We start from the raw sequence: 15,581 nt of genomic DNA, 5'->3' as shown, positions 1-15,581 counted from the left end.
ATTTCTCCTGTGAGCTCTTCAAAGGAACAGCAGTCTGTCTGAAACATTCCACACATTTTGCTTTCTGTTTGATGCTAGCTCGGTGAACGCAGGAGAATATTGATTAGCTGAAATTACTCACTGAATGAGTGACCAGAAGGTATACACACACACACACACACACACACACACACACACACACACACACACACACACACACACACACACACACACACTAGAATATATTATGGTCAGTACACTGATACTCAACTCCCAGAAGGCACAATCTTTCATTTTTCAAAAATATTTTATTTGTGATCCAGATACAAGGAAAAGGCAAAGATTTTTTTTTACAGGACATGAGGAAGTAAGAAGTAGGAAAAGTGTTTTCTCTGTTAATTTTTATATCTTTTCTTTCTTTTTTTTATACCAGAACATGCAAGTGAAGACGGATGCTTTATAATAAAAAAATAAAAAAAAAGAACGGAAAAAGGGGCGGGGTTAGTGTACGGCTAGACGTCACTTGACATTTTTCACATTTTTCCTTTTTTTTCTTCTTTAATTTTTCTTTTAGTAAAAAGGCAACACACACTGATAATAAATTACAAAGATTTGCACATATAAAGACGTGATAAAGAAGTTAAATGAAGAGCATGGCTTTTTAAAATGTAGTCCGATTTTAAAGTATATCAAATGCTAATTTTTTCCCCATCAAGTTTGAGGATTTTTTTATTTGATATTGTTTTATTTTACAGGCCTGACACGGACCAGGAAGCAGCATGACGCGGTGTGAACGTGAACCGCGAAAAGTAGCTTCTCACACATTGTTTAAAAAAAATAAAAGAAAAATTGAATAAAAAAAATGAATAATAATGAAATAAAGAAAAATAGTACAGGAGACAGAGAAAGGCTTAATATTCCACAAATTGCGCTGAATTTTTCCACAATATACCTTTATTATTTTAATAAATACAAAAAAAACCAACAACACTGTTTCTTTTTATTATTTTTTTAAAGAAAAAAAAATACATTAGCATTAAAAAAAAGTCACTAAATTCATTAGATGTTAGAAATATCAATATTAATTTTGGTATGTTTCTATAACTGACATCTTTGCTTTTATGGACGTAAAAGTGAACCGGCACGTTTTTTTTTTTTTTTTCTTCATTTTTTTATTTTTTTTTCCAATGAAGGGATGACAAGGCAATGGCATCATTCCACCCTGAATGAAGAAAAATGTAATTAAAAGAATAAAAAAACAAAAAATTCAGAGGCCGGACACACGTAGAGGGTATTTCATTAGCAAACTTGAAATGGGCATCTGTGTGAACATACATATGAATATATACACATATATATATACACACACACACACACACACACACACACACACACACACACACACACACACACACACACACACACACACACACTTACTCTCACACTCATACACACCCATATACACTCTCTCTCACAGGACACCACCAAAATATATGTAAAATAACCTGAGATACTCTCCGCACCTCATTTTTCCAAATAATCTCGCGCCAAAAAGTGGAAAATGTAGCGTTCAGGACCGACGGAACGAAGCATGATTGAAACGAAACAGTCAATCGCAGAAAAATCATTAGATTCCAAGCAACATTGGTTGTATTTTACAAAAAAACAAAAAAAAACAAGAACCTAAACAGTCATTTGTAGCAGATTTCCTCTCCTGAAGACTTAACATAAAAAATAGCTTTTTTAAAAGCAAATAAATTATTTGTTTTTACAAATTTACGTAAATCTGCTGAGAAAACACACAAAATAAGTCAAGAAAAAAAAACCTTTAAAAAACCCAGCGCTAACCCTAACCCATTGTAGAAGGTGTGTGATGTGTGATGGTCGGCAGTGAGAAATCGGACGGCACTGCAGATTCACCAGCACATCATTGTGAATTGAGAGTGCATCGTGACGGTGATCGTGAAATCTCTATGTATCTACAGGTTGTTAGCAAATGCTAAAGCATGCTAATGTTGCGCCAGTTATCCGCATGCAAACATGTTCCAGTGATGATCCGCTGCATAGATAAAGACGTATCAAAGACGACGGAGCTGGAATTTGGTCTTTAGAATCATCGTTGTCGTCATCCTCATCATCGTTATGTTGGATGTAAACCGATAAAATAAAAAATTTTTTTAAAGAAGTGCTTTAAAAGAGGAAATAAATATTATCTGATTTGAAAATAGTTCACTTATTTGTTAGTATTGTGTCGTGTTTTTTTCTGGTTTTACGCCTAATAATTAAAATAATATTTCAAATAATAATAATAATAATAATAATAATAATAATAATAATAATAATAATAATAAATCACAAAATAATTGCTTTAAGTGACTCAGGACAAAAAAACAGCACTAAAACAGGAGGTGTGTGTGATTCTTGAAGAAAAAAACCCATTATCCTTTTGTTCATATGGCTTTTAAATCGCTCGTGTTTTAGCTGCTTAGTGATCCGACTTTTAGAGGAGAGATTAGAAAACAACTTGGGGAAAAAAAGGAATCATAACTAGACTATAACCAAGGTTAATGGGACAGTCATCATCCCATTCAACACTGTCCACTTAAGGAGAGAGCGAGCGAGAGAGAGAAAGAGGGATGGGAGAGAGAGAGAGAGAGAGAGAGAGAGAGAGAGAGAGAGAGAGAGAGAGAGAGAGAGAGAGAGAGAGAGAGAAAGAGTGTAGAACAGTGGCAAGCCGAGTATTATGCGACTCTGTGACGTTTATTGTGATACGATACACCAATGAACTGAAACATTATGACCCCTTAGAGATGAGAATAAGGTTGTAGGAAGAGTGGAGTCACATAGTTGACTTGTCAGAGACAGGAAAAATGGGAAGGTGTAAAAACCTGAGTGGCTTTAAAAAGGCTTGAGATGAAGCCCAAAAAAAGGGCCCAAACAGAGCTCAGACAGTGCCCAGATGAGCCCAGACAGGGCTCAGACAAAGTCCAGAGAGCCCACACAGAGCTCAAACAGTGTCTATTTGAGCCCAGACAGGGCTTAGACAGAGTCCAGAGAGCACAGACAGAGCTCAAACAGTGCGCAGATAAAGCCCAGACAGGGCTTAGACTGAGTCCAGAGAGCACAGACAGAGCTCAAACAGTGCGCAGATAAAGCCCAGACAGGGCTTAGACTGAGTCCAGAGAGCCCAGGCAGAGCTCAAACAGAGTCCAGATAGAGCTCAGACAGAGTCCAGAGAGCCCAGACAAAGCTCAAACAGTGCCCAGATAGAGCCCTTTAACTTCTTTAACTGCTCCATAGGTTCCTTCATTCCCTAGCCCTGTTCCATTGGTTCCTTCATCCTCTACCCATGCTCCATGTATTACTTCATCTTTTACCATTACAAAAGTAAACCCTCCATTCTCTACCATCTCTGCACCATCAATTCCTCCATCCCCTAGCACTACTTTATCGATTCCTAATCCCCTACCACTGCTCCATAGATTTCTCCATTCCCTACCCCTGCTCCATGGGTTCCTCCATCCCCTTTCACTGCTTCATGGACTCCCCATTTCCTATTACTGCTCCATGGAGTCCTGCATTCCTACCACTCCGCTAGTAAACCTTCCATCCTCTACCATGGCTCCATGAGTTCTTCCATCTCCTACCTCTACTCCATGGACTCCCCATTACATACCCCTGCTTCAGGAATACCTTAATCCCCTACCCCTGCTCCATGGACTCCACCCCCCCTCCCCCTTTGGATTTCTCCATCCCCTACCCCTGCTCCGTGGACATCTCCATCTCAAACCGCTGATCCAGCTATTCCTATATCCCCTACCCCTGCATAATGGACTCCTCAATCCCCTACCCCTGCTCCATGGACTTCTCTGTCCCATACCACTCCTCCATGGACTTCTTTATTCCCATTCAACATTTTCCATGGACTCCTCCATTCTATTTATAATAACAAAGCTTTAAATGTCAGACCTCAGCGTTCCAGTCCTCTGAGATGTTTCAGTGGTATATAGACAATAATCAGTATGGTGGTAATAATGTTTTGGCTCATTTGGTGTATTAAATCCGTAAACACGTGTTTTTTTCGAACATATTTTCTGTCCCTCCGTGAATCCCTTTGCTGCAACAAACATCCCAAAGTGTGCAACTCTTAGCCTCTTAGCTCGACAAATCCTGCACTGAACACACAGGCGTGCTTTAATATATCTCTGTACATGGCTATATAATTTTCTCTAGTTACAGTACAGCAAACTCCTCGTCATAAAATCTCCTCTCCCCCGGTGCTTCATGTCAGCAGGAGCCATGTTTTTTTGTGCTTTTTTTTTTAACCAAAATCGCAGTGCAAAAAACAAAATCTTACAACGACGAAACAAAACAAAAAATGGATGGATAAAGAATTCCATGAACTCTCTGTATGGCACCACAGCTTGCCAAAAATTAAAAATTTCAATTCACATATAATACAAACGAAGAAGAATTGAAGGAAGTGAGCAAACGGAATCCGGTTTGCATAGTGATGCAATAACGTTTTTTTTTGTTTTTTTTTACGAATTTCTTTTTTGTATATATTTACAGGAACATTTTTGCCCCTTCCCCTCCAGTTTACTAAAGGACTCGAAACAAGATTCTTCTTAGTTTTTTTCTTCTTCTTCTTCTTCTTCTTCTTCTTCTTGGAGATGAATGACTGTCAGTATTGAAGTGTTTAAAAGTGTTTAATTTTGCTCTTCGAAAAAAGGACAGGAAAAAACATAAAAAATCTACATGGCGGGACTGTCTGTCTTTACATCACATTTACAATAACGTCGATTCCGTCTTCACCTTCTGCAGGATCGGTTCTTCCATATGACGCCATGTGCGAGTCTGTTCTCCGAGGCAATTCCAGGGCGGGGAAAAATGTTTTCTTTTTTCTTAAATTTTTCAATACCAGCCTTTATTCAACAGCATCTCACTCTGTCAGAAACACAAAACAAACCCAGTTAGATAGATGGATAAATTAATAAAATAAACGGACGGACGGACAGACAGACAGATATTATTGATTGATTTATGCTAATCTTTTTGTGGGTGGGTAGGTGGGTAGGTAGGTAGGTAGGTAGGTAGGTAGGTAGGTAGGTAGGTAGGTAGGTAGGTAGGTAGGTAGGTAGGTAGATAGGTATTATATTATTGATTGATTTTTGATTATCTTTTTGTGGGTGGGTAAGATACCGTAATTTCCGGACTATTAAGAGCACCCAAATATAAGCCACTCCCACTGAATTTGACAGATTTTTATTTTGAACATAAATAAGCCGTCTATAAGCCGCAGGTGTCTACACTGAAACTAATGAACTTTACACAGGCTTTAATGAAAGACAGTGTCTGTTACACGGTGTAACGGTTAAAATATGTTGTGGCTCCTTTAAGAGCAGAGCGGCATTTTGGGAATAACCTGCCGCCGCATTTTTTCCGGTATTACTGCATGTGTGCAAGACCGAGGAATATGTCCTTATTATTTTCGATGCTCATTTCTAAGTTTCTTTGACTAACCCGTAACGCTGTTGCCAAGAAAAATAAAAAAGCACGAGTTTTGGAAACCTGTCTGTGCTTATATGATTTCTGTTGCAACTGGAGTTAGCGAGCTCTCCCTTCACCCAGACTCAACGCGTTACAACGGCTTGTATCTAAACAGTAGCCGACCAAGAAAGTCATTGTTTACTGTCTTCCTCCTTCCTTTCACAAGTTTTTCTTTTGGCATCGTCGTGCGTTTAAAAATCACCACCGGTGGAAGTTTTTTCTCCCGATGCCGTGCAGCTCAGAACACAGGTGAGGTGCGGTTTTTCGTTTTCGTTCGGAAATTTAATTGGTCTAATGTTATGTCGCTCAGTTTTTTGGCTTGAAGTTTGTAAAACTGGAAAAAACCCAGGAAAAATCCATAAATTAGCCGTTGTTGTTTAAGCCGCGGGTTTAAAACATGGGAAAAAAGTAGCGGCTTATAGTCCGAAAAATACGGTAGGTAATGGTGATGTACAGAGTGAATTATAGAGACTTACATAAATCTCCGGAGTACTGTCCCTGGCCGTTGTTCCCGATGTAGCCGGACTCGCTGTGCTCGGTGTTGGAGCGCTGGTGCTGACTTCGTGACCCGTCTCCTTTACGAGGGCCCGTCGATCCTTTAGAGGACGTGGTTCCAGAAGAACTGTGACCCCCTGGGGATGGGAACGATGGTTTGCTATAGGGCGGCATGGCCTCTTCTGGACAACAACATGCATACAGAAAACAAAAAAAAGGAAAAAATAAATTACGTCATGAGAAACAAGTAAAATCACCAGGCTCTTCATGCAACACCAGCAGGAGACCTTGTTAGACTTGTTACCAGAAGCTGAAGAAGCCAGCCATGACTACTGACTTCGTCTGACCTTTAAAGAGCTTGCTCTTAATGATTTCAGAGACTACCGAGGAGGCTGGTCCATGTGTGTGTGAGAAATGATTACAACACATCTGCTCTGTGCCTCCAATTTTGCCTGCAGCTGGAGGCAAGAAGTTAGTCTACAGGTCCTTTGTCCTCACAGCAGGCTCGCTAATTGAACACCGGGGTCACATCTGGAGTTGACGATCTCCCAGCGATCATACTTAGGTAGAAAGTTTGAATTTTTTCGCCCTGAACATTGACGACTCGCTCATAACTTGCTCGATTAGCTCCAATCTCTGAACCCTACACAACGCAGAAAAACTGATGGCGCTCCTAGAAAAAAAACTCAAGCAGAACGATGGCATCAATTGTGCAGCCGTGACGTTTGAATAGATCCGAGTCTCTGACGAACAATGGCGAGAATTTGAATCATTGACAATGGCAATTATTCTGTTCATTATTTCGATCTTAATATAGATGTAGAAATTCGTAAATCACGAGTTTTGACATTTCCAGCTTTCGTTTTCAGGGAAGTTCAAAAGAAAACTTTTATAGTCTGTTTAAACCAAACTAAGTTTTCTAGTGTTTAGTGTTAGACTGTCTGGGCTCTATCTGGGCACTGTTTGAGCTCTGTGTCTGGGCTCACTGGACTCTGTCCAAGCCCTGTCTGGGCTCTATCTGGGCACTGTTTGAGCTCTGTCTGGGCTCTCTGGACTCTGTCTGAGCCCTGTCTGGGCTTTATCTGGACACTAATTGAGCTCTGTCTGGGCTCTCTGGACTCTGTCTGATCCCTATCTCGGCTCACCTGGGCACTGTCTGAGCTCTGTTGGGGCCCTTTTTTAGGGCTTCATCTTGGGCCTTTTTAAAGCCACTCAGGTTTTTACACCTTCCCATTTTTCCTGTCTCTGACAAGTCAACTATGTGACTCCCCACTTCCTACAATTAAAGCTTTTGCCATTATGTTTTCATCCAAAATGTTGACAAAAACAAAATTTAGGGATTCTTAGATAAATTTCATGTCTACACAGTAAAATCTTATCAGCTTCAATAGAAATTTCTTTTTATTGCTGCAATAACGGAACCTATAACGCACTTTTTTTCTGCAGACGTTTCACGGCTTTACACATGCAGAATGTAGCGTTTAAAAATCTCATTTCTCTTTATACCTGAAGAAGGACCGTTCCTCTGTGCTCTCCTGGCCTCGTCTGCTCTCTCCATATAGCCGAGTCTTTCTTGCCCGTGTCTGTGGCGCTCCAGAGATGTACGGGTCTGCCTCTCCAGAGAGCTCTTCACCTCGTCCCGGCCCCCCAAATACTGCCTCTCGAGAGACGCGGCCTTGCGTTCGCCAGGGCTGCCCATGTTCCCTGCGCTCCTCTGGCCCTGGACGCGCAGACCCTGGCACGGTGGTGGCTCTGGAGGTGGAGGTAGGTCTGATATAACACACACACAGTACAGCAATAGCAGGGTGTTAGCATGCACACTTTACAAGTTTAACCAAAAGCAGTGCCAGGTATTTAAGCTTATCTGGGTGGCCATTTTGTTTAAATTAACTTCAAATTAATTTTTTATTCATCTCTGTTTTATGAAATGATGGCATGAGGTTACTAGCACTGTAAATAAACTGAGAAATAATGAGCACACTCACATTTTACACACCAAAAATCTAAGTCCATGAGTTTGAATATATACTAGATTATGTTTATTTATGTTTATTTATCACTTACAATCTGTTCCTTTGACGCTTTAGTAAACTTTATATTTACCGTTTTTTGCTGAAGCCCTACAATTATCTCATCTTATACAACTTGAGAGTTAGGCTATGAAATCTTATAGGTTAAGGACTTTAGACTTTATCAGAAGGTCATGAGTTCAAATCCCAGCACCACCAAGATGCCACAGTCAGGGTTGGTTAAGTACAACAGATTTTTTCAGAAGGTCATGCGTTCAGATCCCTCATTGTGGTGCTGAGATTTTTTCCTACAAAATTCTGATGAAGTCCAATATCCCTAACCAATAAGATGCCACAGATGGTTTAAACTTTGGTATCTGGTTTAATCTCATAGTTAGGATTGGAGATAGGCAATAAAACCCAATAAAATAAACAATCAAATAAATTAATACATGTAAAAAACTGATCAGAATTCTCCAAAAATATACTGTTAATCATAAAGTTGTAAAAAAGAAATATTTTATAAATTGTATTTCTCATATATTGAGTAAATAAGAGTTTCAGAAAAGAAATATTGGAAAAACAAACCTATTTGTTTAAAAAAAAAAAAGTTTTATTCCAGTGGGTTATTAAAAAAAAATGTTTTTTGATTTCCAAGCTGAATTCCAATAAAGATGCTAGACTATCTTGATTTTCTTCTCAAATCAGCAGCATTAAAAAAAATAAATAATAATAAAGATATTTTTTAGATCTATAAACACATTTACAGAATATACTCTCAGAATATATACTTTCCCCAGTATTCAGCAACTAAACTAGTAAACATGTTTCATTTATTCTCTAATAATAAAGAATTGAAATTTGGAACACCACCTCTTCTCCTGCACAGCGTTTAACTTTTGCATTTAGCATCATTCCAGGCTACACTGCTGAGTCAAACCCTGCAAAAGTGGTTCGATGTCACGTCTTACCATCAGCACTAGCGTCCCGGCGGTGCACAGCCGTACCTGCTCCTCTGTTTTTGCGAGTGGGCCGTGCTGCCCGTTGGTGTCCGAGGCTGTGACTCCCCATAGTGCTGCCGTCTGTAGAGAAGGGACTGGCAGGACGATTTCTCAGAGCCAGGCATTGATCTGTAGGAGGAGAACAGAACCGGGGTTAGAATTGTGACGTTTTTATGTAAGGTCTAATGTTATACATGAAGAGCCATGAGCAAGAGTTTGTTCAGCAAGAATCAGAAAAATGAGAACTATCAGGATCAATCGCCATCCTTGATAGTTCGTAGCAAGAGGGAACAATAAACAAAAACAAGAAAATACATGGCGCTTTTAAGAAGATGAAATGGACGTCATGGAAGAAGTGATTATCATCAGGGCGGCCATTGTCAAGAGCCAAGTCAAGCAGCTACGAAAATAATATCAAACCAATCCCATTTAATGTCCAATTTTGTTAATGTCACCCACTTATGCCATGCTCATCTCCCAGAGGTCAGCTTTAAACACACTTCAGATATGACTGCAGCATTAATCAGTGTGTTAGTACCATCACCAATTCACTAGGCACGAATCGGAAAAATTTCAAACCCATAGCAGAGCGATGAATCGAAGCAACAGCCAGTGAGGAAAGACAAGGAGGACAGAGCTGTCTTTATGAAATGGATCAAATCCGGGCATTTCCCTCCACCACAGACAGACAGACAAACCTCTCTTGGTGAGGCTGGTGCCATCCAGGCGGTAGCCTGCTTTGTCGGCAGCGGCTGCCAGCGCACGGGCAAAGCTGCAGTGGGTAAACAGGGAGCCGTCGGAGGAGCTCCCCGCACTGGACCTGTGGCTGGAAAAGGGCCGGTCATCTTCCTCCGATGCCGAGCCCCACCCGTTCACCATGGAGCCTACAAGCAGCAGCCGCAATGAACACGTTTATCATACTTACTCACTTTTTCCAGGAATGGAGAAACAGAGTCTGAGCGTGTGAACACTGGCCAGTTCTGAGTCAAAATCAAGAATTTTATTCATACAGTATGTACCAAAAGTAATGGTTGCTCAAATACATGTTGCTAAATAGTTTGTAGACCAAAGGTCATCACTCATCAACTGGTAAACCATAGTCTGGATGTAAACCCTTAAAAACCGAACCTTGAGGAAGTACTTAAAGAAATACTGAAGCAGGAGCCATCCAAAGCACTAGTTTTCTAACTGTAAATCATCCTGTAACAGCTCTTCTGTTGATTTTCCTTCGTTCAAGCAGATGCATTGATATCATTTTTATATCTAAAAACATTTGCTGGAATTCAGAAGCTCCTGTAGCTACAGGAAAACCGTAAAAACGGATGGCACCCTAAAATCTTTTGTATACATTACTGTATTGTATTAACATTTAACTTTATTTTATAATTAATAATTATATTTTTTATTAATAACTGTTATTATTATAAGATTAAATTCCATAAAAACAATTCCCTATAAGTGTTTTGATCGTGCTCTCCGCGAGAGAACGGGAAAATCAGCCAAACTAATTAGTTATGTGGCAAACGCAATTCCGCGATAAACCTGGGGGGCGCCAGATTCCAACCGCGGTAAAGCGGGGGATTACCGTATATGTTTGTATATAAACACAGTAGGTGTGGTAAGATTCACCGATTCACATCGGCATAAAAGTTAACGTTGTGATGCATCGATTTAAAAAGTGTGCGTCGGATACAATATGGCACATGTATCGAGAAACATCGTATAATTATTACTATATTTGCAGTAAAAAAAAAAAAGTATTATTTATATATAATTATTAGTAGATGCGCTACACATTTATTCTTTTAAAAGTGACCAATAATTTGTGAGCAATATTTGATTGATTTCTCGTCACTAAACTGTTTCTCAAGTGTGTTCTCTTAGCACCGCTGCTGCTACGTGAATATGATGTATAACAACACTACGGAGACCGAGGCGTGTCCTGAGAGTCACATAGAATACAGATTAACATGGCAGAGGTAGAGCTGCGTCTCTTTCTGGATACAAAACAGGAACTTTTTTTGCACTGTTTGTCAAAGAGCCATGCGTTAGAAGTCAGAAGGCGATTAAGTAAATTGATGATTTATTTGTACTGTAATAAATCGCAAAGCATCATATTTTTTTGTTAAATCAAATTGCACTGCATTGTAATCGATGTAATAGGGGTGAATCGTATCAAATTGCATCGGTAGCTGCTTCGTGTGTATCGCTGGCTACGCATTGGCCTCAGTTATGGAGATGCACATCGTTAATACACAGTATATACCTACATCTCAAGATAATCAGACTAAACTAATCCAATTCTGAGTTTGATTAAAGAGTAAATGACTCATCCCCCAGTGAACATTTTTCATTCAATGGGTGCAACAGTCTTATATTTAAACCCAAAATCCAACTCAGGAATGAAAATTGGCACAAGCGGACAAGCAACCGCACACCAGCCTATTTTCTAGAAGCTAAAATATGTTTTGCTGCCATTTCTATCAAAACAACACACACCAATAAGACTTCTAAAGTGAGATTATATATATTTTTGGAGCATACAAGCATATATATATATATACAGTATACAGGATATTATACAGGAAAATAAGTATTTGAACACCCTGCTATTTTGCAAGTTCTCCCACTTAGAAATCATGGAGGGGTCTGAAATTGTCATCGTAGGTGCATGTCCACTGTGAGAGACATAATTAAAAAAAAAAAATCCAGAAATCACAATATATGATTTTTAAACTATTTATTTGTATGATACAGCTGCAAATAAGTATTTGAACACCTGTCTATCAGCTAGAATTCTGACTCTCAAAGACCTGTTAGTCTGCCTTTAAAATGTCCACCTCCACTACATTTATTATCCTAAATTAGATGCACCTGTTTGAGGTCGTTAGCTGCATAAAGACACCTGTCCACCCCATACAATCAGTAAGAATCCAACTACTAACATGACCAAGACCAAAGAGCTGTCCAAAGACATTAGAGACAAAATTGTACACCTCCACAAGGCTGGAAAGGGCAACGGGGAGATTGCCAAGCAGCTTGGTGAAAAAAGGTCCACTGTTGGAGCAATCATTAGAAAATGGAAGAAGCTAAACATGACTGTCAATCTCCCTCAGACTGGGGCTCCATGCAAGATCTCACCTCGTGAGGTCTTAATGATCCTAAGGAAGGTGAGAAATCAGCCCAGAACTACACGGGAGGAGCTGGTCAATGACCTGAAAAGAGCTGGGACCACCGTTTCCAAGGTTACTGTTGGTAATACACTAAGACGTCATGGTTTGAAATCATGCATGGCACGGAAGGTTCCCCTGCTTAAACCAGCACATGTCCAGGCACGTCTTAAGTTTGCCAATGACCATTTGGATGATCCAGAGGAGTCATGGGAGAAAGTCATGTGGTCAGATGAGACCAAAATAGAACTTTTGGGTCATAATTCCACTAAACGTGTTTGGAGGAAGAAGAATGATGAGTACCATCCCAAGAACACCATCCCTACTGTGAAGCATGGGGGTGGTAGCATCATGCTTTGGGGGTGTTTTTCTGCACATGGGACAGGGTGACTGCACTGTATTAAGGAGAGGATGACCGGGGCCATGTATTGCGAGATTTTGGGGAACAACCTCCTTCCCTCAGTTAGAGCATTAAAGATGGGTCGAGGCTGGGTCTTCCAACATGACAATGACCCGAAGCACACAGCCAGGATAACCAAGGAGTGGCTCTGTAAGAAGCATATCAAGGTTCTGGCGTGGCCTAGCCAGTCTCCAGACCTAAACCCAATAGAGAATCTTTGGAGGGAGCTCAAACTCCGTGTTTCTCAGCGACAGGCCAGAAACCTGACTGATCTAGAGAAGATCTGTGTGGAGGAGTGGGCCAAAATCCCTCCTGCAGTGTGTGCAAACCTGGTGAAAAACTACAGGAAACGTTTGACCTCTGTAATTGCAAACAAAAGCTACTGTACCAAATATTAAAATTGACTTTCTCAGGTGTTCAAATACTTATTTGCAGCTGTATCATACAAATAAATAGTTACAAAATCATACATTGTGATTTCTGGATTTTTTTTTTAGATTATGTCTCTCACAGTGGACATGCACCTACAATGACAATTTCAGACCCCTCCATGATTTCTAAGTGGGAGAACTTGCAAAATAGCAGAGTGTTCAAATACTTATTTTCCTCACTGTATATATATATATATATATATATATATATATATATATATATATATATATATATATACAATTTAATATATTATCTTTATCATTTCTTTTTGGAAATAGCGCAAAGGAGAATATCGTTTAGAAAATTGCACCAGCACTAAGAAAAGGGGGGAAAAAAAAGCTTTCTTGTCCTTTCTGAAAGCTAAATCACCTCCTGTCTCTGCTCTGAAACGACACATAGCTTTGTTTCGCTACCAAAAAAAACCCATCATTGCTTCCCCTGAGCCCATCTTTCAACAAAGCAACAGTAAATTTAATGAATGAGGTGTGGTGCCAAAGTGTGCTGTATCGAGGCCCTACACTACTCCACATCAGAAGGACAGACTCCACAGAAAAAAAAAAAGAAAAAACCTCACACAGACAGAGTGCAGCCCGATGAAAGCCCACACTCCACTAACACACCCTCCGAGAGGATGTCATGACTAATAGAGATTCAGCTAAATGCATTTCCGAAGTACTGTGTCGCACTCGTTTCTGTTAGAGTGGAAACGAGGTTAGAGTCTGAAAACAACAGCAGCAAACAGAAACAGAAACAAATCGACTGCTAATGGAACATTTGGAACGTTATTTCTAATACGTTTCCTCACAAATATGGCAAGACGGAATTACTGATACCACCCCGAAGTTATTTTCCAATAAAGGCCTTTCTATACGATTGATATTCCCATTAATAACACCTAACCAGAAGATTGATATAGGCTTTTCACACATCCTATGCAGTCTAGTAATAACACCTCCACTCTTCTGGGACGATATTCAACTAGATTTTGGAGTGAGTTTGCAGAAATATCTGCTCATACAGTCACAAGGGTGTCAGTAAAACCAGGTACTGATGTACGAGTTATACATTACATTCCCATACAGTACATACATGATTCTCAAAAAATATGTATAAGTGAGAAACATTTCGTCCAGCGATTCAGAAGCATTGCTTTTACATCCCGGCAATGCATGTTTAATATCTTGAGCTCGGCTAAGCCGTGTTATCTGGGTCATAAAAGCCATCCAGCACCTCACTACTACTAAATCTGATTTATACCGGCTCTTGCCCGTTATATGCATATCGTTAAGCATCGTAATTATTCTCCTCGACGAGCCGACGTATCCGGTCGCCTTTGGGTCACGCGACCTTGTTTATGTCAGCTGTACCGTAGCAAAAACATATTGTAACGTAAGCTAGCATAAAGATATAGCGAAGTATACGAAATAGCTCTACTTTGCGTTTCCCCAGTGGAACAATTTCTCGAATCGTATTGTTTATCCGTGCACACGTTTATTCCCTTTTTCCCCTCAGCAGAAGCATGTTTCCAACACCTTTACCAGAAAAGAAAAGTAGCTGTGATCTCTTTCTCCGTCTGTCAGGAGCAGTGGGAGTGAGGCAGCCTGGCGCAGAGATAAAAGGAAATAGTGGTGTTTGCGGAATAACACAGTGGCAGGGAGATGCAGTAGATTAGGTCGAGGCCTTCACCTTCTATTCCACTAAATATATCAGCACAGAGGGGTGTCAAAGCTAGCAAAGCTACCGCTCCATCACAAGAGCTCGTAGCTCCACCGAGCTCTCCAGCTCAAGCTCACAATTTCTCTGTCTTTTTTTTTTATCCCTCTCCCCATTTACATAGCACTCGTGCATTCTTTCTTTCACACTCCCTGACACTCTCTCTATACCTTCACCTTTCCCAGATTTTTAAAAAAAATCTGATATCCGCACTCTGATCTTGGGAGGTGTTCCCTGATATCAAATACCTCAGACAAAAGGGTAACAGTCCGGAAAATTACATACACCAAGGCAAGGAAAAAAGTGCACGAGGTGTGTCAGCCATTTTGACAAAATGTATATATATATTTCACGTTTTTTTTTTTTTTTTACCCTCTTTTCCCTGTGATCAGAGACTCTTTGTTTCCAGTCTCCTCCACGATGTCATACCCTTCACGTGTCCACTATGACAGACGGCTCATAAAACCTTTTCAATGCGGCGTAAAAATGGAAATGGCTCTTTCTAGATGGAAAGGGGGAAAAAAAAAAATAATGATGATCGGTTCAGTTTCTTTTTTTTTTCAGGGTGCCAATATAAATGTTAAAATGCAGTTCCAGTTTCTCTTTCTTTTGCTTGATTTCTCTCTCTCTCTCTTTCTCACTATTATTACCATCCTGTTTTTTTTCTCTCTCTCTGTCTTCCACCCAATTTCATAACCTTTTTTAAAATTCATGGACTTTTCTTCTTTATCTCTTCTCAATTAATTTTACTTCGCTAATGCTCGGCCCTGAACAACTTCCAGAACAAACTCAATTTAAAATCGAATGCTCGTTTGCAAGGTGAGCTCATATA

The 15,581-nt window shown here is 39.9% G+C and overlaps 1 protein-coding gene across 44 annotated transcripts in view; it reads right to left on the bottom strand.

Annotated features, from left to right (window-relative positions):
- Positions 1–1,125: 1,125 nt before the first annotated feature.
- robo2 (roundabout, axon guidance receptor, homolog 2) overlaps positions 1,126–15,581 on the bottom strand; it is a 554,737-nt gene continuing 540,281 nt past the window's right edge. For 19 of the 44 annotated variants that reach the window (XM_083547778.1, XM_083547745.1, XM_083547753.1 and 16 more), the window contains 5 exons: positions 9,733–9,918; positions 9,005–9,163; positions 7,531–7,794; positions 6,006–6,206; positions 4,647–4,926 (listed from right to left, as the gene is read on the bottom strand). In XM_083547778.1, coding sequence (XP_083403904.1) covers positions 4,925–4,926; positions 6,006–6,206; positions 7,531–7,794; positions 9,005–9,163; positions 9,733–9,918 — 812 coding nt within the window. In that variant the 3' untranslated portion in view covers positions 4,647–4,924. Of the gene's footprint in view, positions 4,927–6,005; positions 6,207–7,530; positions 7,795–9,004; positions 9,164–9,732; positions 9,919–15,581 lie in introns of all 44 variants that reach the window. The other 25 variants (XM_083547769.1, XM_083547758.1, XM_083547763.1 and 22 more) reach the window with 4 other exon arrangements.

The sequence above is a fragment of the Silurus aristotelis genome (genome assembly GCF_946808225.1).
Source record: "Silurus aristotelis genome assembly, chromosome: 8".
NCBI classification, from domain to species: Eukaryota; Metazoa; Chordata; class Actinopteri; order Siluriformes; family Siluridae; genus Silurus; species Silurus aristotelis.
This window is presented reverse-complemented; position numbering and strand designations above follow the sequence as displayed.